The sequence below is a fragment of the Cottoperca gobio genome, chromosome 19, assembly GCF_900634415.1.
Source record: "Cottoperca gobio chromosome 19, fCotGob3.1, whole genome shotgun sequence".
NCBI lineage: Eukaryota > Metazoa > Chordata > Actinopteri > Perciformes > Bovichtidae > Cottoperca > Cottoperca gobio.
Genome location: NC_041373.1, coordinates 5,407,840 through 5,430,337, shown reverse-complemented (window position 1 = coordinate 5,430,337; position 22,498 = coordinate 5,407,840). Strand labels below are relative to the sequence as shown.

General features: G+C 39.0%; 1 protein-coding gene across 1 annotated transcript; it reads left to right on the top strand.

Moving 5' to 3' along the window:
• Positions 1-9,513: 9,513 nt before the first annotated feature.
• On the top strand, positions 9,514-21,717 carry fam171a2b (family with sequence similarity 171 member A2b). The gene is given in 9 exon segments (XM_029456503.1): positions 9,514-9,763; positions 13,282-13,382; positions 13,384-13,510; positions 14,700-14,792; positions 15,346-15,504; positions 16,168-16,347; positions 16,458-16,571; positions 17,654-17,780; positions 17,986-21,717. Coding segments are annotated over 9 exon segments (2,463 nt in total). The 5' UTR covers positions 9,514-9,666; the 3' UTR covers positions 19,451-21,717.
• The last annotated feature ends 781 nt before the right edge of the window (positions 21,718-22,498 follow it).

Sequence of the window (22,498 nt, the reverse complement as noted above, 5' to 3'; positions counted from 1 at the left end):
GAATGTTTTTGTGAACACAGAAAGCATAGTATATTTATTATTTTGGGTGTTATTGTGTTCAAATTCATCCCCACCTTTTCCCTACAGGGCTATTTAAAGGGTCAGTTCACTCAAATTATGACTAAATGCTGATGATACAATGTTTTATATCCCTGGCAAGTACATGGTATCCTCCACCTCCACCAGTGACACTGACCTTCCTGCCACTAAAACTTTAAATGGCACTCATACTCTTGCTAAGTCTTAAAATGACATGGGGATTTGGCTTGACAGAAGACTGTCGTTCATGATTCATATTCAAACTATGCTTCTTATATAGGATTAGAGGATGTTTGTCTTCTTCCAGCCGTAAAACTATTGTGCAGTCAACCTTCCTGTCTGTCCTTGACTATGGAAATGTTCTGTATGGCCATTCTGCCCCATCAACACTATAGCAGTTAAACCGTGTGTATCATAGTGCACTACCCTTCATCACAAATGACACATTTCAGACTCATTATTGTTCTCTGTATGACACGGTTGGATGAGCCTCCTTAAAGTCAAGAAGAAATAGTCATCTCATGTTATTCATTTATAAAGCTCTCTTTCTCGTTTAAATCTACAGTATACGATCCAGTAACTAATTAACCTTAGATTCTTTTTAAACAAGCCTGAGAAATCTTAGATAGAAATTCATTAAATCCCCATCGTTGTAACATATTGTTCGAATACAACCTCGTACGTTTTGAAAATCTCATTCTGTTTTCAGAAGATCGATTGGTATTCAAGTTCATTTACAATGCCCCTTCTGCTCCATCTAAGAGCCTTTTCCAGCTCCGCTCTGAACAAATGAGAAGAACCTCTCGATCGGCTCTGAACTTAAACATTCCACTGAGGCGGACTGCCTTTGTGCAATATGTTTTTAATTTACGGCCATCATTTGAAAATGCTTCCAGCTGAGCATACACAGACTTTCACTCTTTTCCCCATGGTCCAAAAGAATCCACATTTATTTGTCCGTGATTCAGGTTTTTAATTTATAATGAATTATTATTTTATAGTTATACTTGATGAAGGTGCTGCTATCTATATGTTGATGTGTGCTTGTAGTGTTGTAAAATTGTTAGTGTGTATTAGTATTAATGTTTTTTCCTGCACGGTCCTGTCACGGCCGTGACTCTGGGTTTTCCTTGTGTTTCCTGTGTTTTTCCACCTCTGCTGTGTCTGTGGGCGTGGCCCTCCTCGGCTGCCTCCTGGTTACCGCTGACTGCTCACACCCGCCTTCATCAAGCTCCTCACCCTGCTCTTCATCAAGCCTGGTTTTTCATCCACTCATCGCCAAACCGTGTTTATTCTCCTTGTGTGTTTTTGTGCCGTGCCAAACTCTGTGTTTCCTTGTGCTTCAGGATCCTCTACAACCACCTGCCAATTCATCTGCCTGCCTGCCTTCTCTCTCATGCATTCCCAGCCACCTCAGTTAACCTCACCATTCCCTCATCAATCCCTTGCCTCGCTGCATCATCTCCAGCCATTGCTCAACGCTCCCTGCCTCAGTCAGCAAGCCTCCTCATGCATTCCACATCCATTTCCCCCTTTTTCCTTTGCAACAAATTCTTTTACCAAATTCTTTCCTTTTACCATCACTTACACCTGAGTCTGTGCCTGGGTCGTTCTGTGAAAATCATAAAAGGTCCATGTTTAATTAAGACTAATACCATTCCTCATATACGCACTAATGTCGGAATGACTAGTTTCAAGTACTTTGCACCTTTTTAAATGAATGAACTGTAAACTGCCCTGAAACTACAGTCTTACCTTCCCCTGGCAGATTTTAAAGCTTTATTATCTGATGTTTTCTATATTGTTATTATTATTATTATTATTATTATTATTATTATTATTATTATTATTATTCTGTTTAGATAATTATATTTTTGTGAATGTTTCTCGTTCTCAGGACTCCCTGGTTAATACATTTTTTTTAATAAATACTTCACATTCTCAATAACCTCTTGTGGTATCTACCCATCCACATCGTTACAAGATTGAAGTATAAAAAATCTCTCTTTTCAGAATCAGTGCATTTAGCAGTTGAAGAGATAATCCCCTGAATCAAAGGTGCAATATGTAAAATATGTCATCATTTAAATTTAAACATTAAAACAACATTATGATAAAAATGTGAAGAGGTAACAGTGTGGGCCTTGTGTCAAAGACGTCTCTGTGTTGTGTTGCAGAGATATCTACTGAAGTTAGCATGCTAACAGCTAGCTGCGCTCCGTTTAGTCTGAAATAAATACCGGTCTTGACTTGTTCCTCTCGAGGCCATAGTGAGGCATTAAACAGGGGTCAAACATATATAGTAAATGTATCATTCTAACATATTAGAAGAGAGAGATATGTAGCTATAGAATACAATACACAATATAAAGAATACATTAGAATACTCTAAAACGTAGAATATGCCAAACTACAACAACTAAAATATTAAATACAAACAGGATAACATACAATAGTATGTTTTTTTTTAATAATGGATGATTGTAAATGTATATTCTATGGAGCCAGTAGTGCTGTCTCCTATTTGTTTGGAGCAGGTGGCTCTGAACTACACTTTGCACCTTTAACTGTCTACAATTTTCATGGGACCACAAATCTGTACGCATGTAACTGTTTACAGTGAAGTCTGTTGAAATTTGCATTTTCATTGTATTGGGAAGCAATTCTGGAAAACCCACCGCCATCAACATCAACAACAACAACAACATAAGAAGAAGAACAACAACAGAAGCTCTCTCCAGCTGCGGTTGAGCGTTGCAACCCTGCGAGCTGCTGCTGACAAGCTCCTGACCTTCCACTGCACTAATTATATTAGTACAGTGTGAGTCATGTCATACTGGTTGAGTTGCTTTTATTGGTATTGCTGGCTACACCCCTAATTATAGTGAGACCCAGTTATTGTTGAATACCGTCTGTAGAATGAACTCTTCTTTTTTTAATCTCCCTGTTTTCTGCTATCGGTTCTATTTTGCTGTTAAAGTAAACTAATCACGTCCTCCATGTTTACAGAAGTGAAACACTTTCTGAGACGTGTTTTCAATTACTATGCAATGTAGCATCGGTCTGAAGCAATGTGTCGAATTCAGAGTAGTGCAGTTTGATAGCTTCCCAATCATACTTTAGATTGGATGTTAACTTACACTTTCAAATACTTCAAACTAATACTTTTTTGAAAGCATGAACAACGCGGCATGCTGGTTTGATCCTTGTGTCTGTTAGATGTTCCTCTCTCACACATATGATCACTTCAGTAAGTAGGAAGGACACATGTCTTATTCCTTTTGAGCAAATAACTTTCATTTTTAGGAAGATTGTTTAATAGGTGAAAGAACATTGGGTGAAATGGAAACCCAAACATTTAGGGAGAGGTTGTTTTCTTCACAGCATTTGGATACGTAGGTCCTTAAGCCCACATTGTTGTCATTGTTATTTATTTTCTATCACTCTAATGTTGCAGCCGCTAAATATGAAGCCATTTCTAGTTACTTTGTATTCGGCTGGCTTAAGCTATAACAATATATTATGATTTATTAGTTGATTTATATTTTGTATTAATAATCTGAATACATCAATCAGCTGTCAAATAAAAAGTTAAAAGTACAATATTTGCCTCGAACATATAATGGAGTAGAACATGAAAATACTCAAGAGCTCAAAGTTGTATTTAAGTACTGTACTCGGGTTACATTACGTCAGCAGACGTCAGCAGACGTCCATCCAGAGCGACTTACAGTGAACTACCTACAAGGACAGTCTCCCTGGAGCAGCTCAGGACATCACATCCCACCACTGAATGTCTCTTTAAATCAACAGAAATATGACACATATTTTTTGTTATTAGGTTTGTGAGTACACATGAAGGATGTTTATCTTTCACTTGGTGCGAAATGTCTCTTTTTGCAGTTTGATAAATAAAGAACATGAACTTTGTTGTGTCCCACTGTGCAACACAAGAAGAGCTACACAGTGAACGTTGTAGTTTGATCTGTGTTCAATTATTTTCCAACGATCACTCAGCCTGCAGAAGATCAGCAGATAACAGCAGGTGAATTTCAACATGTGCTCCTGTGATAGGAAGGGGGGGGGGGTTTGAAATTCAGAGCCCGATGTCGATCAAGGCTCCCTACGTAGCTTTTTACAAACCAAGTCCCACTGCGATAACCACAGCTCACGTCAAGATTAAAGGGATTTCACCTCACAAGGCATTCGATCATGACATGAATTCAACAAGTGTGCTATGGCAGTGACAAGTCCACTATGACAAAGGTCAGTGTCAGCAGGAAATGACTGCTCAAGCTCTCCTCTGCCCCCTGCTGGTGGATTCTTCCCCATGCAGTCACAACATGGTAACCCCCGGAGGCTTCACTAATGACCTCAAAATGCAAAAAAGTAAAGAGGGAACCAGAAAGGTACCGCTCTCTCCTGCCTCCACCATCTGTTATGCAGGTACTTGTTTGTCATACAGCAGAGTGTCAGAAATTAATCTTCCTTAATGAGCTCATTAATTTCTGTGTTGACGTGCAAAGATGTTCCAAAGATTAGAGGGCGGATAAGTAAAAGGAAAGGGGATTATGCAAAGACGGGCATAGTACAGTGCATTTAGTCGATGCTCTTATCGAGAGACTTACAGCAACAGAGCTGACAATCCCCCTGAAGCAGCGCACAATGGTGGCAGTCCTGCTATCGAATTAACAACCTTGAGGTTTGGAAGGTGTACCACCTGACCACTAGGCTTCACCACCCCTTAGGGATAGGCTTTGGGTTGAATTGTCTTGAAATTAGCTCTCTGGCTAGTAAAGTATGTGTTTCTTTCAGGTCCCGTCCCTTTTCAGACAGTATTTTAATTATTTTGTTTTTAACAAATCACAGTGGAAAATCAAAACAAAAAGCAACAAACAACAAGGTTTACCCAAAAATCGAATGAAAACATTTTTACAAGAAAGTAATTTTACTGTAAAACTACAGTTATGGCATCAATTAGACAGACAAGGAGGTTGATGAGTAGAGATGGCCACACAGGTGAGTCTCATCCAGAAGGCAACACGGAAAGGTTGCTAAAATATGTCATGAAAAGGTTGTTCTTAGTGAAATGATCTTTACATCTTCTAAATACATATTAAAATGTTGAAATATTTAACATTCTTAAGCCAGGCAGACCGAGATGGTGAGGTAGGAGATTTACAGGCAGGAAATATTCTAGTACTAAAGTAAAGGTAACTATGTCCTTTTCTTTAGTGTCACATAAGATAGGTTTGGCTGCCACTCCAAAAGTGGCAGAAGATGACATGGTTGTACTTTGATCTCTAGAACTTGAGTTAGAATAAACATAGCACCAACAATCTCTAAATTCCAAAACATGTGTTTTAGGTCTTCTTGTGCATAACCACTAAATATCTTTTACTTAACTGCCAGTCCTTAGTTAAAGCATGTATTACTTAGTTATATTTATGTATGTTCATGGAGAAATGTGTGTGTAGTATGCATGCAGTGTTTCTTAAAGGGCAACCTAATAATTAATCAGATACATAATTAATTCAACACAGGCAAGTCATGTTTGATGTTATTTGAATTTTAATTAGCGACATACTGCCTGTCACGTGTGATCAGGACTGACTTTGACAAGAAAAGATGGTGGACTGTCCCTTAATGTGAATACTAGAACATTTCCCTCATCGTTTTCTTAATTATTTCTTCTTATTATTTAATTATTACAGTAACATATCACTGTTTTATTTCATCCCTTTCTAAACAGATTCTGGTATGTGGTACATCTCCTACAGCGCTTTATTTAGTGTAGTTTTCTCCTGATCTTCCCTTAGTTGACCCCATGCACTTGGCCTCATGACTCTCATGCTGAAGACAGACTTTGACAGAGTGCCTGACCCTGCGACTTATAATAAAAACATTTGAGTCTGAATGGGAGGCTTGTTAGGATGCAGCATAATCCTGTCTGACTGAGAGTTCAGTCTGTCTGCTGGTTACTGATGAACTCTGGTCATTTGACATTTTTCTTATTTATGGCTGCTGATGCACATTCTTAGCAACACATCATAATAATTAAAGTTTTATGAGCTTAAGCTGAGCAATAGATTCCCATTTTAGAGTTAGTAAATTATATGTACGGTCACTTTATTACTCTATTGATCCCGGTCCTATTTTACAGTGTTCACCAGTGATGTAGTCTAGACCACTTTAACCGAGACCGAGTCATGACCGAGACCAGAGTGTGTCGAGAAAGACCAAGACCAGTGTGAGTCCCACAGTGACACACTTAAGATTACATGTGGAACATGCGAACCATGAAAGAAAGATCCACATTCCCATAAAACAAATAAACAAATGAAGATTCCTCCTCATCCACCTCTTTTATTTTCATTTACTATATACATATGAAAGAGGCGTGTTAAAGCTGAAACACGCTGTTCAGTTGCTCTTTAATGTGGAAATGTATATTCTACTGGGTTCTATTGGACTGAGTTCTGATCGATCCCATTGAAGCTTTAATTTTGGTGCCTGAATATCATCAGTCTCAAATGTTTAGATCTGAAAATGAGTATTTAAATACTTGAATATAGTTCATTTGAATACTGCACACATGAACTTTCTATAGGAGTTTGTGAACCCTAAATAAGAAACTACTTAAAATGACAATATTTAATTCAACAACTTGAAAATGCTTTCTGAAACAAGGGGTATTCAAACTTCACGATTTATATTTCACTGCTATACATTTAGTAGCATCTTAATGTCAAACATTCTACTAATTTTGTCATTATTTTGTTTCCATAACCATTTTAATTTCTGAACCACAACAACCATCTGCTTTTGATCAGCTGTATTTATGTATAATGAGTAAATACTTTCCTTACATGACATTTAACCTTTGTTCATGTTTTCCACGGGACGCTTCCAGTCTTTAATACATGCCATGTTTTTGCTGCTCGTTGCTCAAGAGTGATGATAACAGTCATGCGAAGCGGCCCTCAACAAGAACAACGGTTTATTGTCAGAAGAGGGAGTTTCCAAACTCTCCGTCCTCCCTGCTGGTTCAAGATTCTTCTGATGTGAGTGTCATGCACAAAAACCCCTTTAAATATGGGTTTCATTTCCAGAGAGTCGATACATTTATCTGCAAATATGTGTAAATCTGTCAGCACAGATTTTATCTAATGTTCTAATGTTCCAAGAGCGCTAATTTCCAAACCATGTTATCTTTATGAAGCCATTACACCACTTCCTGCTCAGCAGGTGTTAGATAGCACTCAGAATGCTTTTAGTCAGTAGCAGTGAAGCTTTATAGATGTCGGTCCAATAGACTTGTCTCAACAACTGTTGGATGGTTTGTTATAACATTTGGTACGAACATTAGTCCCCAGAGGATGAACCCTTATGACGTCGGTGAATTACGACTTTCCTCCAGCGCCACCATGAGGTTATATTTGTGGTTTTTAAGTGAAATATCTCAACCACTGGATGGATTAACATTTTCACACGTTCATGCTCCCCTCAGGATGAATTGTAATAACTTTGGTTTTCATCATCAGGTCAAAACTTGAAGTTGTACAATGACTAAATATCTGCAAACTAAGATGGACAACATGGTCAACGTTACACCTGCTTAACATCAGCATGTGTCTCAGCACAGCCTCACACCGCTGCAAGCTTTCTCACTACACCATAATCCAAATTAATTCCCGATAACGATATTATCAAAATATCTAAAAAGATATTACAAATATATATCTTTAACTTTGTTTATTGTGCATTTTGTCTTTCTTTTTGGCAAATGATACTAAAAATACGAGAGACTCGTATCAAAAGCGTGTATTTATTATCCGCTGGATTATTTACACGTTATTATCATCTGTGTGTTATTTAACACGATATCAGTATTTAGTTTGTATATCACAGTTATCACTAATACTCCCCTAGATTCTTAGTCTTAATTATAAAACCATGTGATGTGTTGTAAAAGTATGTGTGTACTTATATCTGCTTATATGAAAAACATTATTGTGTTTGTATATATGTTTTATATTTGTTACCTTCCAGTTGCTTTGTGTTGGAGTTGAGTTGACCATCAGTATCTGTAAAGCTGTCTCACATACAGGAGAGCGGATTCCTGATGAAATACCAGTGAGTGTACGTGTACAACTTTTTTAACGATAAATCTGCAAAGACCTCTCCATATTGTCAGGAATAAAATACTTGTGAAATATGACTTTTATATTCAATACTAGAAATTATGAATATGACTTCCAGCTGGCGAGCGGTGAGAGTAGAAAGAAACCTGGAATCAGCGCTCATCTCTTCTAAGTTTCAGCTGTGATGTAAGAAACAGATCCCAGAGGGACGTTTGAGCCACAGTTAACTTTGACTGCTGAGCTGCCTTCACTTCTTCATGCTGCCTAAACAACAACAAGGAACCCTTTTCGCCCCAAACAAACACAAAGTGCATCATTTGAATGCATTTATATTTCATTTTGCTAAGATCCTATTCAAAATATATCAGTGATAAAAGTAACAATACCATAATTAAAAATACTCCACAAGTATTAGTGCTACTTTATCACATGTATTTAAGTATTAAAAGTAGACATACTCATGATGCAGGCAGTGGTGGAACATGACTAAGTGCATTTACTCAGGGACTGTATTTGAGTAGAATTTGGAGGTACTACTTAAGTATTTGCATTTTATGTTACTTGTTACTATGCAACATTTTACACAAAAAACATATAATCAGCATTAATTGGACACTTTAAATTGATGTACAAATGAAAGGATTAATAAGTATAATCCAATAATATGATATATACGCACACAGAAATTACTTACTTATTAAGTAGGGACGTGGGTCAAACTATTTATGTCCTCTGTTTTCCCCTAATAACAAGTTGATGTTATTAATTTTCTTGAGTTGCAAAGAGTGTATGTCATTATGTCGAGATTAAGATCATGGGAAGACGGCGGTAGTACAATAATTGACCCATGGCTGTTTAGTGAATCCCCTTTTTCTTTTCTTGTTTCCTTTCTTTTCCTTTCTGTCGTTATTTGACTATTTTTGGGAAATAGTGTAAATATTGAAGCAGTTCACTATTTCATATAAATATCAAGATTTCTGCACAAATGCTTCTAATACAAATATTTGAAACAACAATATAATATAAATATTTTTCTTTATTTTAATAAAGTAGCCTATATGAGTTTTTCTTCCACCACTGATAGAACTTGACTAAATGTAGACTTACCTAGTTACATTACCCTGGTCACATGTGTGCAAATACTTTCTGTAAGCATATTGAAATCTATATTTAGCGTTATAAATCAAACCCCCATGCATCCTGACATGTTCTCTCCGGTCTGTAAATATAAATGAGGAGCAGTGCAGAATGAGAGGTTGCAGCTCCACGTGCGACCAGCAGAGGGAAACGTTGAACCTTTTTCTCTCCGGCGGCTCAGACAATAAAAACAAGGCGAAGCCCACACAGACCGACGGCAGCATCTCAGCAAGCATTCAAAGCCCGAGCTAAATGTCTGAGCAGTGAAGAGCGCGCCGAACTGCTGCTGCCTGGGAGAAATATGGATACATGGCCGCCGAGCTAGGACTAGAGATGTAGTTGCAAGATGCCAGCCAGCTACATCTCTCGTTTGCTCCTCTTCGTCTCGATCTGCGCGGTTCGGGAGGCGCTCGCCAAATCTCTTCCAGATCAGGGAGCATTTGGTAAGCTCGCCATACGGGGATGCAGCACAATGAGGAGATGGGAGTGGTTGCATTTTTATGGCTTTTGTCGACAAACCGTCGATTCTTTGCATCGCTGCGCTCTCTTATCATGTAGCCTGAAAGGGGATGTGTTGTAGGGGATGCTTTTTAAGTCGCATCCGCTTGGTAATGTTAGTTTGATGGTATAGATTCATTAATATATGAGGTGATATCACACAGAGGGCCACGCCAGTGTGTGTGCTCTAATACTGTACAGATGTGTGCTGTGAGATCTGTGTTAAAGGCCTTAGATATAGTCTGCTGTAATGCCAGGCCTAACCTGCTCGAACTCAGGCCTGAATGTTATTTGTTCTGCTTTGCACAGCAATGTCAGTGGATGAATGTGTCTCACTAAAACAACAGACACGTTTGTGTATTCAAAAAGCCCAAAATACATTTGCATGAGTAAAAAAAATATTAATGTCGATGCAGCAGCAGCATTGAAAGCACCAGTGTTGTTATTATGGTGTTTGATTTTGAAGGACATTATATAATTACATTGCATTATTCATGTTTCAAGCTATTTTGAGCTGCATGGATGGTCACAGACAGTGCTGGATTGTAACTAAGTACATTTACTCAACTTGTACTTCTCATTTTATGGTACTTCTTACTTCTACTCCACTAAATTTCAAAGAGAAATATTGTACTTTTTACTCCACTACATTTTTCTAACAGCTATAGTTACTGTGCAGAGTAACATTTTACATACTATAAACTAATAAAAAATGATGCATTATAATTAACACTACCCAACATAATACAAAGGAGTACAAATGTACTGCAACGTTTACATTCTACCTACACAACATTAATAATAATAAATATTTCAATATAAATAATAATATAACGGGCCATACTGCATAATGAGTGCCATACTTTAAGTGTACTTTTACTTGTAATGGAGTATTTTGACATCATAGCACGTATTTGACAGCTTTGGTTCCTGCATAGTAAAACATCAGATTAGCTTTTAAAAGTGATGCTTTTTTACAGATTAAACTACAAGCTGTATATAAAGTTCCTACAATGAGCTCCACCTACCAGCTGCAACATGAACAAGCAGCTAACACAATAATAATTGTATAATACAACACATAGCACTTATGGTATGAGTACTTTTACTTTTGATACTTTAAGTACATTTGCTGCTAATGCTGGCACCAGACTAGTACCAGAGTTCTACTCGTAGGTAATGGAGTATTGCTGCATTGTGGTATTGTTACTTATTATTGAAGTAAAGCTTTTTAATTCTTCTTCTACCGCTGGTCAAAGAGCAGTTTTTGAACCTATACTTTGGGATTTTTCTGTCCTTTATTTGTCTGTTAGAGCCTAATTTAGATTAAATTGGAATGGATTTTGCTCCCCAGCTGCAGCGCAACTGATTAAATTGTGAATTAATTGATACCACAGAGGTGTTTCGAAACAACTCAGCACATCTTCTCTCCCGAGCTGCAACAATTCGCAAGATGTTGTAAAACAATTGTGATCTAAAGAAATCTGCAGTTTTGCGTGACCGCAGCTGTTAATTGATCAAATAGAAAATCTATCAGCAACTAATCCGATTATTGATGAATCTTTTAAGTCAGTTTTTTAACCAGCACAGATTCACTACTTCCAGCCCGAAAAACTGCCGCTTTTCTTGCTCTTTCTTTGAGAGTACGCTGTATGTTAGGGGGTTACTAGTCCCTCTTCGATTTAATCAAAAAAAGAATCAGCAGATTCATTGATAATGAAAATAATCATTAGCTGCAGCCCTTTAGTGATTTTAACCTAAAATCTTATGTCTCGCGACATATCAGTGTCCTACTCTGGTTCTAAAAACCACAATATGAATTTAAATTAGGCTTAGGGTTAGGATTTTAGGATAGGGTAGGATTTTGTACTGGCCCAGAGAAGTGTTTACACTGAGTTTCAGGAGAGTTTACAGTCCACTAAATCTCAGCTGAATTTAAATTCAAGCACTCAGAGTGGGTGAAAATTCCCAGACTCTCGATGTGACACTGTGACTCTCAGTGTTTCTGTCAATGGAGCTGCTTCAAGCTCAGATTGAGGAAATCCTCTCGACACACACACAAGGGAGCTTTTATTGAACCAATTATGGTAATGGATGACAGCATTTACACATGCACAATGGATACGGACACACACACACACACACACACACACGCACACATGCCGTTTATGATCTGAGTGCAGCCATTAGTAAGACTGAGTGAAGTTCTGCATGGAGGGGTTTGTCACTAGAGGCCTGGGGGCTTTAGAAGACGACAGCTCGTAGCACAGCATGTATCCATGGAAACCTCCCCCAGCGTGACCCACATCCACGCTGTCCAAGAGGCAAGATGAGAAACAAAATGTTCTGGGGCTGGAAAACACGGGAGGATGAAGGGCAGAAACATCCACATCATAATAATCCATCACTACTGGGATTGATTATTCTGCACCAAAGGTTCATGAGGCAAAGATACTGAGGGAGGTGAAAGGGACATGTGCATACAGGTGCTCTACTTAAAACAGGAATTAGTTTATGTCATGAGTCATGAATCTGAACACAAAGACATGATACATATATGTTTAATTCCAGTGTGACGAGCACGTTCAGAGGACATCATTATCTCTGATCACGTTTTTAAGTTTTCCTCGGTATCAAAGGGATCCAGTGAGAGCTGTGTTTACATCCCTGGGTACACTGCAAACAGGAGCTGCCAATAGTTCATTCGGCATCATTTTCATGGTGCCAATTTGCAAAATGTAAAAATGAATAAAGGCAAAACAACTAAACAAAGCCTCCAGATTATGGGAACTGTTGTTCTACAATCGAGAGCATTATTATCCTTCAAATATAAGTAAGACAAATAATAATAATAATAATAATAATAATAATAATAATAATAATAATAGGAAAGAAATACAGTTGCGAACAGTATATATATAAAAAGAGGGAGTTGTCTGTCTGTAGTCAGCTGCTGGCTGTTTCATGCTAAATTCTCTTCACTTTGAAGGTTGTTTTAGACGAGATCATCACACTGCTGCATAATGAAGTTGTCCTTGTAAGACAGCCAAGGTGACTTGATAAATGGAGCCATACTCAGGTGTAATAGCTGCTTTAATACTTCAGTATAATGTGGCTGCACAAAGTCTTATTCCACTCACCTTGATTGAATGGAATATAACAGAACAGCATATACTGTTTGATTATTGTAAAAGATTTATCTGAGATATTAAGTCTGTTCTTCTTAGTGCTGAAACCAGCTTAATTGTTTACTTACAGATAATTCCAAAAAAAGATTTTTTGATAATATTATAAGCTTTTTATAAGGCTAAAAAAGCCGAACGTTCACTGTTTCCATCTTGCCAAATTTGAGAATTAGCAGTAAGTTTTATTACAAGATTTCTTAATAAAGTGATAATGTAATTTCCTGCCAATCCACTAGTTGGACGATCACTAATCAGTTCACTCTGTATTTATGTTCCAGAGGTGCAAATAAAAGTCCAGGTGTTCGACAACGGTGACCTTTCACCGCTGGCGGGCGCTCAGGTGGAAGTCCACGGCAACCAAACCATCTTGGCGTCCAGCAAGGGCCGGCAGCGATGGCGTCCTGAGAGTGAGCTTCCTGTACCACACAGGGACATGGGTCATCATCACAGCCTCCAAACAAGGCCACATCAACAACTCTGTGCCCTGGCACTCCAGCCGCATCCCCCGTAAGTCACTGAGGAAGAAAAGGCAGTTCATTTGATCAGGCATGAAGAGCACTTTCCCCGCCCCTTGTTATTCTGCCTAGTGATTCTATCCAGCTGTAAAAATCTGCCTCTCAGCAATCATCTGATTGGCTGGCTGTGCAGCTATTGTCTCTCATCTGCAGGGCTTTAAAGTCTTAAATATGAAATAGTTTCCTCACAAAAAAGGCCTTAAGGTATAAAAGAAGTCTTGCATTTTATGTTTTAGTCTGTGATTACAGGCTGTCAGTAGATGTTGTACACCTATAATAAACTGTGGGATTGATGTGACAGTGGATCGTGCTGCAGGAGGATGTTGTTCATCCTTCTTTGTCGAGTTTCAGTCAGCACCAGGCAGCAAACACCGTCACTTTGTCGTGTTTAATAGTGTTGATTTAGTCAAAACTTAAATTCATTTAGAATTTTGAGCTTATTCGGGTCCATGTCACATGAATTTGATTAAGTAATCAGGAATTATTGTTATATATTGCTGGGAAGTACTGAAAAAACACAATATTGTTTATTTATATAGTTTTTATATATTGATCTATTGTTTTTCCCCTTCCATTTTCAGTTTTTTTATTTATACCCTCATGTTGGGGTTGTTTTGTGAAGAATAAGTTGCTCTTGTGTTTTCTTTATTACATGTTTGACTTCCTTAAAATAAAACCAATAAAATATATAATTTAAAACAATGCCAGATCTTTCCTACTGGTTTTCCATCGTACACTTTTAACCCGGAAAAGTTGACTTTAAACATTTAAGGCAAGTGATTTGCCCTAAAAAGTTTGAGTAATTAATAACGGAGAAACTAATTTGTTTGAGTGAAATTGATTTGAATGCTAATAGATTAGAAGTCACAATACAGTAGTTCAATACAATGAAAGACTAATTATTTATACTTAAAGTCGGCAGTAAAATATATTTCTTACCCAACTGTTCAACTCAGCCTTTAAGTTTCAATGACTACATGTTCCAGTTTCATTTTGTGTTCTTTATCATTCTTTTAAGTCAAAGATTTATGTTGAAAAACTCAACATTTCTTGTTTACTATACTTTGTCTCGTGAAATATGTATTAAATGACCTTGATGTTCTGTGCAGAAACCGTCTCAGCATTGTTCTCACACCTGGAAATCTGCTGTGTTCATTTTAGAGTCTCTTCCCTTTTTTCAGTTTATGCATCAGTCAGCCTGTACCTCCTGGTTCAGAGGCCAGGAACACTTATTCTGTACGATGACGTCCTGCAGGTGCTGTCTGGGTCACCAGGTAAATATAATAAAACACTCTTCTCTAAAGAAACATCTATATTTGATGATAAATTGCGCATGCTTTATTATTCTGTCATATGACAGATTATTACTCCAAGGAGTTTCATCTGTCTACTTTTATTTTCTAAATGATCAATCACAACAGACAATGTAACCAAATGTAGACCTGTTGGGTAACGGCGGTCCTATTTTGGGGTCTTGGGAAAGTGAGTTTGACCCGTCAACAGTTATTCTGTCATCACATCTTAAATGACTTCGTCGCCTGCCGAGCGTGAAGACAGATTCACACCCCTCTCCGCTCCCACGTGTCTCCTCAACCACAGATTTCACTGCTTAACATTTACATGACCCTGTGTTACTTGCTGCTGCTATCACCATAGCAACAACTGCAGCAGAATACCTTCTTTTTTTTTTACAGTTTTTACAAATACAGCTCCAACACATCCACCTCCTGGTATCTGTAAAATACTAAAACACCCGTATGTTTACACCTTATTTAGAGATATTAAGACACAAGCTGGCTGTAGGATTTACAGACTGTTTGTCTGCAGGAGGTCGTAACCAGCCGCTGGTGCAGCTTCAGAGGAAGTCCCTTCAGCTGCCCCCCGACTACAACTACACAGCGCTGTCTGCCACGCTGACCACAGCCAGGACTCAGTATGAAATCGGTGGTTTTCCGTTTCTCCTGGGCCAAGAGACCAACAGTTCAGGTGGGTCCCGAGAAAGATCAGCCTGGTCTCCTAAAAATGACATTCCCATAAAACCAAACTGCAATGTCATTTATGTTTCAAACTTGTCTAATACAACAGTCCTGCAATAAATCCAACCTTCATGAAGGTTATAATATAGTTGTATTAGACCGGCATTAGTTCAAGCTAAAGGCTTACCTAATAAACTGGCAGCTAAGTGTATCAGCTATTTAAAAATAATTTGCAATACATGTACAGTATGTTTTATAAGCTGCATGTTTATGTATATTATAATATTTGTCTTAATCTAGTTTATTTGTGTGTGTGTGTGTAATAGATACAGTGAGGTTAATATCCATTTGAGGGATCCTTGCCAAAAATAATTTAAAATAATTAAATTCTAAATGATTTTTTCCTAAATAATTTGTCCATTTGCTACTTAGTACTTAGTAACCTTTTATTTAACATTGCAGTCATGTGACAAAACACATGTCAGAGATTAAACAAAATTATGATTCAGAAGTGTCAGAAGTCTCAATGTACTGCTCACTACACAGAGTCAAATACTGAATGTTTAATATATAATGAAAGAATGGACAAAGGAGTCAAAAGACCATCAGGTTGTAAGTACAACATTATAGATAAAAGAAGTTGAAGTTGATGTCGGTGACTTCTGCTCTTCAGGTGCAGAAACAGGATGGACAGACTTGACAGCTTTGGCCTTGGTCAGCGTTAAGCTCTTTGACAAAGATGGCCGTGAGATCCAGGTTTCAGATCCGATCCATGTCTCTGTGCCGCTGCCGTCCGACACCCGCAACAGGATGGCCACAAGCGTACCTGCTTGGCTGTATCAGCCTAAGACGGGTAAGGGAAAAACAAAACATTTATTAACCTGTATTTTCTTGAATATCAGTATTAGATTTTCTTTGGAATGTATTTATTAACAGCTCTGTTAAAAATATACATTTCTGCAGGACTGTGGGTCAGGAACGGGACAGGTTACATCAAAAAGGAAGGTGCACAGTTTGTGTGGAACGTTGTGGTTCCTCAGATGGGATACTGGTTAGCTGCCTTCCCTTCATCTTCAGGTACCATAACTCATCTTCACCCTCCTCTCTGCTGTTTGTGCTGTTTTTATGTTCAGTGTTGCTGCTGTGCCAGCAGATGTTGCAGGATGTCTCTTGGGAGAGAAAAAAAGGACACTCAGACTGTAATGTAATGTAAAGTCCAGAACAGCATACTGTTTTGTGTGTTGATATTCTTCTCATAAAGCTGTTTCTGTTCCTGGAAGAAGTTCAATCACATAACTTAAAACAGTTGAATGCACTGAATGCATCTACTAACAAGTATAAGTGTTACAAGCCTGATATATCTTCTCCCTTTATGCCATAGAGCTCCATTGTTGTCCAAAAACTATTAAAAAATATCAGTGAGCCACACTGTTGCACTGGGTGACATGTTCCTTCAGTACCATGAACACACACTGTAGCTTATTTTGGATGCACTCAAATAGTGTTTTATGCTGAGGAAGGTTCCTAACTGAGTGAAATGACCTGGAAGTATTTAAGTGGTTGATTGAATTTTTTAAATGCTAAGGAAAGGTGCTTCAATGCTCCCTTTCTTATCTCCTTTAGCTTAGGTTACACTGGGCCACCAAAGGAAAGGAGATTATGCCGTCGCAAACATCAGCCATCCCTGTTTAATTGAACATTATGGATATATTGAAATAAACATTCTTAGGAGGCGTGATTCTATTTCGGACAGGAATCCTTACATTGTGTGATAAATCACTTAGTCTAATCGCAGTGGGATTCTCTTAGCACTGCGGTTTTCTTTTCCGAAGTCCTTATGAATTCTCCTTTGCATCTTTGTGGTTGTTAGGAAAAGACATAATATTTTTTGACTATTCGACTGCAGCCCTTTTCGAATCCTCTAAATGAAAGAAAAGCTGCTTCAATACTTCCTTTCTCCTTTAGCATAGGGTACACTGGACCATCCTTTATTAAAGGAAAGGAGATAATGCAGTCCTAAGACTTCATGACAATTTCCAGAGAGGTCATGGTGAAAGTGGTTAGGAAAGGCATTGGATTTGCTTTACTATTAGATCTCAGCAGTATTGAGAAAAGGAGTGATTAGAATGATCATCTTTCTGTCATGAATTGTCTTGCAGGAATGGGTCTGTCTCATCCAGGTTTGAGGGACATCACCACCTATCACACCCTGTTCCTGCTCTCCATCCTGGGCTCGCTGGCCCTGCTGGTACTCATCCTGCTCTGTGTGCTGCTCTACTACTGCAGGTGTGGGGAGCGTAGGCGCAGGTCTCAGATTTAGGTTTCTATTAATAGCAAAAATGACAGAATTGCAACAGTGATTTTGGTGGTGATAATTAAAAACACTTCTATGTGAATGCGGGTTCAATTTAAGATTAGAGTCTTCTTGTAATCCCCATCAGATAACAGGTGTTATTTAATTTCTGACCTTCAGTGTCTGTTTACCTTTTAGGCGGAAGTGTTTAAAACCTCGTCGTCAGCAAGGGAAACCCCACACGTCCAATCTAAATGGTGCAAAGAGAGACCAGGGAACATCCACTTCACGACTAAATCTGATCTGTGGAGGCCATGTTGAGTCTGGCCCCTCTAATGACAAATCTGAAATGTCCCCATCTCGAGACTACCAGAGTTCAAGAGAGGACTTAACCAAGCATGTTCCAGCTCACATGCTGCGACACGCAAAAGGAAAAAATGCTTCAGGTCCCCAACGGGGTGAAAGCTTCCCCATGAAGGTTACACGTGCCACAGAGACCAACAACCTGGACAACCCTTTGCTGCATGAAGACTACAACCGGAGCTACAGTCCCATGGAGGGCAAGGAGTCTGAATATCACCGACACCACAACGCCAACGACAATCGAGGATACTCCTCTGATCCCCCATCCCCGCCTCGATTCCAAGGGTACGTGCCAAACCAGACTGACAAACCCCCCGAATATTCAGCAGCAGCTGCAGACAGCCTTGCCAGGCCAACCTCCCTCAACACTCAACCAGGTCAGATCATCTTCTGCAGCTCCATCGACCAGATGAAGGAGAACATGTACCGGAGCATGGTGCCAACCCTTGTCATCCCAGCACACTACATGCGCCTGCCCTCCGAGTATTCTAAAGATGGCAAGGAACAGAAGGACCAAGATAAAGATGGTGCACAGATGGGAGGTGGCCAGCAGCATCATCACCACCACTCCCAGAAACAAGGCCAAGGTGACGACTCTGAGGATCAGAGCTGGGCGTCCGACTCCTCTGGTGGACCTGTGACCATCCCGGTGCTCTTCAACGATTCCACCATGGCTCAGATGAATGGAGAACTGCAGGCTCTGACCGAGAAGAAGCTACTGGAGTTCGGTGTTAAACAGCACCCAAGAGCGTGGTTCATCTCCCTGGATGGACGTAATAACGCTCATGTGCGCCACTCCTACATAGATACTGGGAATGACCTCAGTGGCGGCGGCGGTGGTGGATTCTTAAGTGGCCCCAGCTGCTCTGGGCGAGACAGCAACCTTGAACCACCATTGGAGGCCCAAGAACGCAAGTTAGCAATTAACCGGAAGGGAAAAGACGAGCGCTGGGGGACGGGAGGACGGAAGGGCCATGGTGTTAGCAGCAGTGGTGGGAAGTGTTACTCCAAGCTGGCGTATCCCGAACACAGCGAGCCAAGCAGCAGCGAGGGACGCCCGGTCTCACCTGAGGAGAACTCCCTCACCCCTCTTCTCGATGAAGGTCCAGCCTCCCGAGGATCCACCATCCCCAGAAGAGGACGCAGTCGAGTGAACAGCAGCCGCAGCAGCAACAGCGAGAACCGCTGCGACTCCATGACCAGCCCTGAGGATGATCCCGATGACAAAGACGAAAACAAGAAGAGCCCCTGGCAGAAGATTGAAGACAGGCCTCTCATGGTCTTCCACCCCAGGAAGTGAGCTGTTTGAACTTACTGAACACTTAACAATCTTTTCAAAAGGAGAATCTTTTCACAACAAACGGAAGAAGATGTTGTCGCAGAAAGAGAGATCACAATAAGCACAACCATGCTCCACTGGTCCATTTTAAGGTTGTTGTTTGACCTTTGTATTTCTGGTGAGGTGCTTTTGCACTTTCGTAGTCTCACTGTCAGTTAATCTCACTGGTTTCCACTGAGATGATCTATTGTATACTGAAACTTATCCAGTTTATTGTGAATTCGGTCACCTATCACATTACTGAACCATTGTCTGAGCCATTGCATATACTGACTTGGAAATAGCCATTTTATAGAGCAAAATATAAAAATTAAGCACTTACTAATAATTTGATAGTTGGCAAGTATTTGGAAGTGGATGACATTTTGTATTGGATTGATGGGTGAATTAGATTTCCTTCCCTGGACTTAAACTACACAAAGGCTCATATAGATGGTAGAAGATGTGCGCCTGTATTTAGTTGACTACTCCTCTGCCCTAAACTGTAACTAAAATCAATTTTCTTTAGAGGAAACAGCTTGAATATGTAGGGAACCTATCAGTTGTACCTTTTTCTTGAGACCCTGTGAACGGATAATGCAATCTCTAAAGTCCAACATGCGACTTGCATTTTGCTCCTTCAGGGATGTACTTGATTTCCTCTTCCTCCTGTGTTGTGTTTATGTGATCAAATGACTTATTCAGATAGTAATGATTTAAAATGTTGAGCATCATCTTTGAGTCTTCATGTACCCTCTCTGTCATTGATTTATTGCCAAAATTTGGACTTTCTGCCTTTCTCCTGTTTGATCAACAGAGACTTCTTTCTTTTCTTTCTCTGTTGTGTAAATAGATTCCCAGACATTTGAAAGAGCATTTGGCTTAGAAAGGTTGCATGCATATGAATGTATGAAATAAACAGAAGGCACCAAAAGCCCCCCACAGTTCCTCGGGCTCCTGCCTAGACAACCCCTAATCACCAAGAAACGTGTCTAAACAGCATAAACACCACTTTACTTGAAGACTTACCTGTTTTCTCCTAAGATCTACAGGGGTTGTTTTCAGACAGGACCTGTACCACTTCTCTCCTGTAAGTGCCTTCTTTCACGTAGGATCGAGTGATAGGCATGCAGGTCCCTTTTTAAAATGCAGTTAGTCGTCACCAGGCACTAATAAGCACACTGCATTGTGGTAACAACAACTCGCGTCACTCTGGGGAGCATGTCTGCCAAAACTGACAACTTTTCTTGCGGCTACTACGTCCTTTAATATCTTAATTTCTTGTATCCTCTTTTTCACCAAACTTGTAAATGGTATGATGAACTATATGAGATTTTATGTGTATACGATGTGCATGTAAAATGTAGAATAGGGTGTTTTTAATGAAACCTTTTTTTGGAAATTGATCAAGGATATTTGGCACAAAAATGTGATGCACTGACGCATTGAATCGTGTTGCCAAAATGAACTCGGTTATATGAAGATACACTGACTTTTCCCTTAATCCAGTTCTAACAAAATTCACTTCCGGTCGTAAATGTTTACAACGACAACATACTGACAACACGCTCCCGCTGATACTAGCATCACCACTGCCTATGACGCATCAACAACTGTGAACTTAAATTTGTCATCTTGTAGATAAAAGCTCACCAGTTTAGAAAACATGAAGATGTTTTTTGTTTTGTTGCAGAGTTTGATTATGAAGTAAAGGCCGTATAAAAGTCATGCTGACTTGTTGGTCTTTTCACCATCTGCTTGCTGTTCATAAGCCTGTGTCAGTAGCCTACAGTACAAACAAAAATGTGATGTAATTCAAAGTCTGAAGAATAACCATGAAGCCATGAATTGATTCCTACTGAACTGTCGTGTCCACTGCTGTAAATGTACGTTTTTTTGGGACCAACTATGGAATTATTATTATGAGTTGTGCAATTGTGGCTTTCCTTTCTTGTTTTTGTTTTACATGAGGGAATCAGCTTTCTTGGTAGATTTTTGAGAACTTGTGTTTTGGACAGAGATTTACACAAGAACTGAATCCTTCAGAGGACACTTTAAAGCTGTTATTAAACCATCTTGTTGGATTTTTGATAGTACAAATACACATGAGGGTGAGGAGGATTGAACTGTAGGCCTTCATCCTGTGCAGTAAATCATTTGCTTCATAAACCTGGTCAGTTGTTTGTAAACTGTAAATTTGTTATTTCTGTACATGAGACAAAATAAGAATAAATGTGTTCCCACGGTCAGTCAGTGTGTGTGATTTTATTTTGATAAAGAGACACTGAAGTTATAAGTTGAAACATTTAATCAACATATAAGAAAAGCTAAACTATCTAAAGGTAAAAGCTTTAAATAAACAAAAGTACAATTGCTGAGGTACTGATGAGATCATTTATGGGGAATTTGACTTTATATTCTATGCTCGAAGTTTATTTGTATTGTACCTTTTAACCACAAGGCGATTAAAAGTGCTTTACAGAAGACATTATAGCACACAATTGATTTATGCAATCCACATCCCAACTTCTGTAGGGTCTTTTGATTGTATTACTAAATAGCTCCCAAACTAGATGGATAAGGTTTTTTGATCCCCAGAGGAGAAATTCAGGTGCTGCAGCAGCACAAAAGACCGAAATAAGTACAGATACATAGAAAAAATATAAGAAATGATGATTCGAAGTATTTAAAATAAAAATGGAAATAAAAATAGAAATTATGAGCAATTCAACTTAGAATTACAAGGCAAGCAGTACACATGCAGTACCCACCACCAGTGCTGTACTTGCAGTGAATGCAGTACGGTCTCTAATGTAGTACTACTGTAATGTAAGATCCAGATCCTCTGCTGGTTAAAATTGGACAATTCTTTATTTAAATCTTTCTCTCACACTGTACTGTAATAGTAAGTTGCTGGAAAGCAGAGATTTACAACACGTTCATTGTAATGCAGCTCAACTTGCAAACATAAGCTTCTGTGTTAATTGTACGTTTCTATAATTTTTTCGTATTACTGCTTAGTCTTGAAAC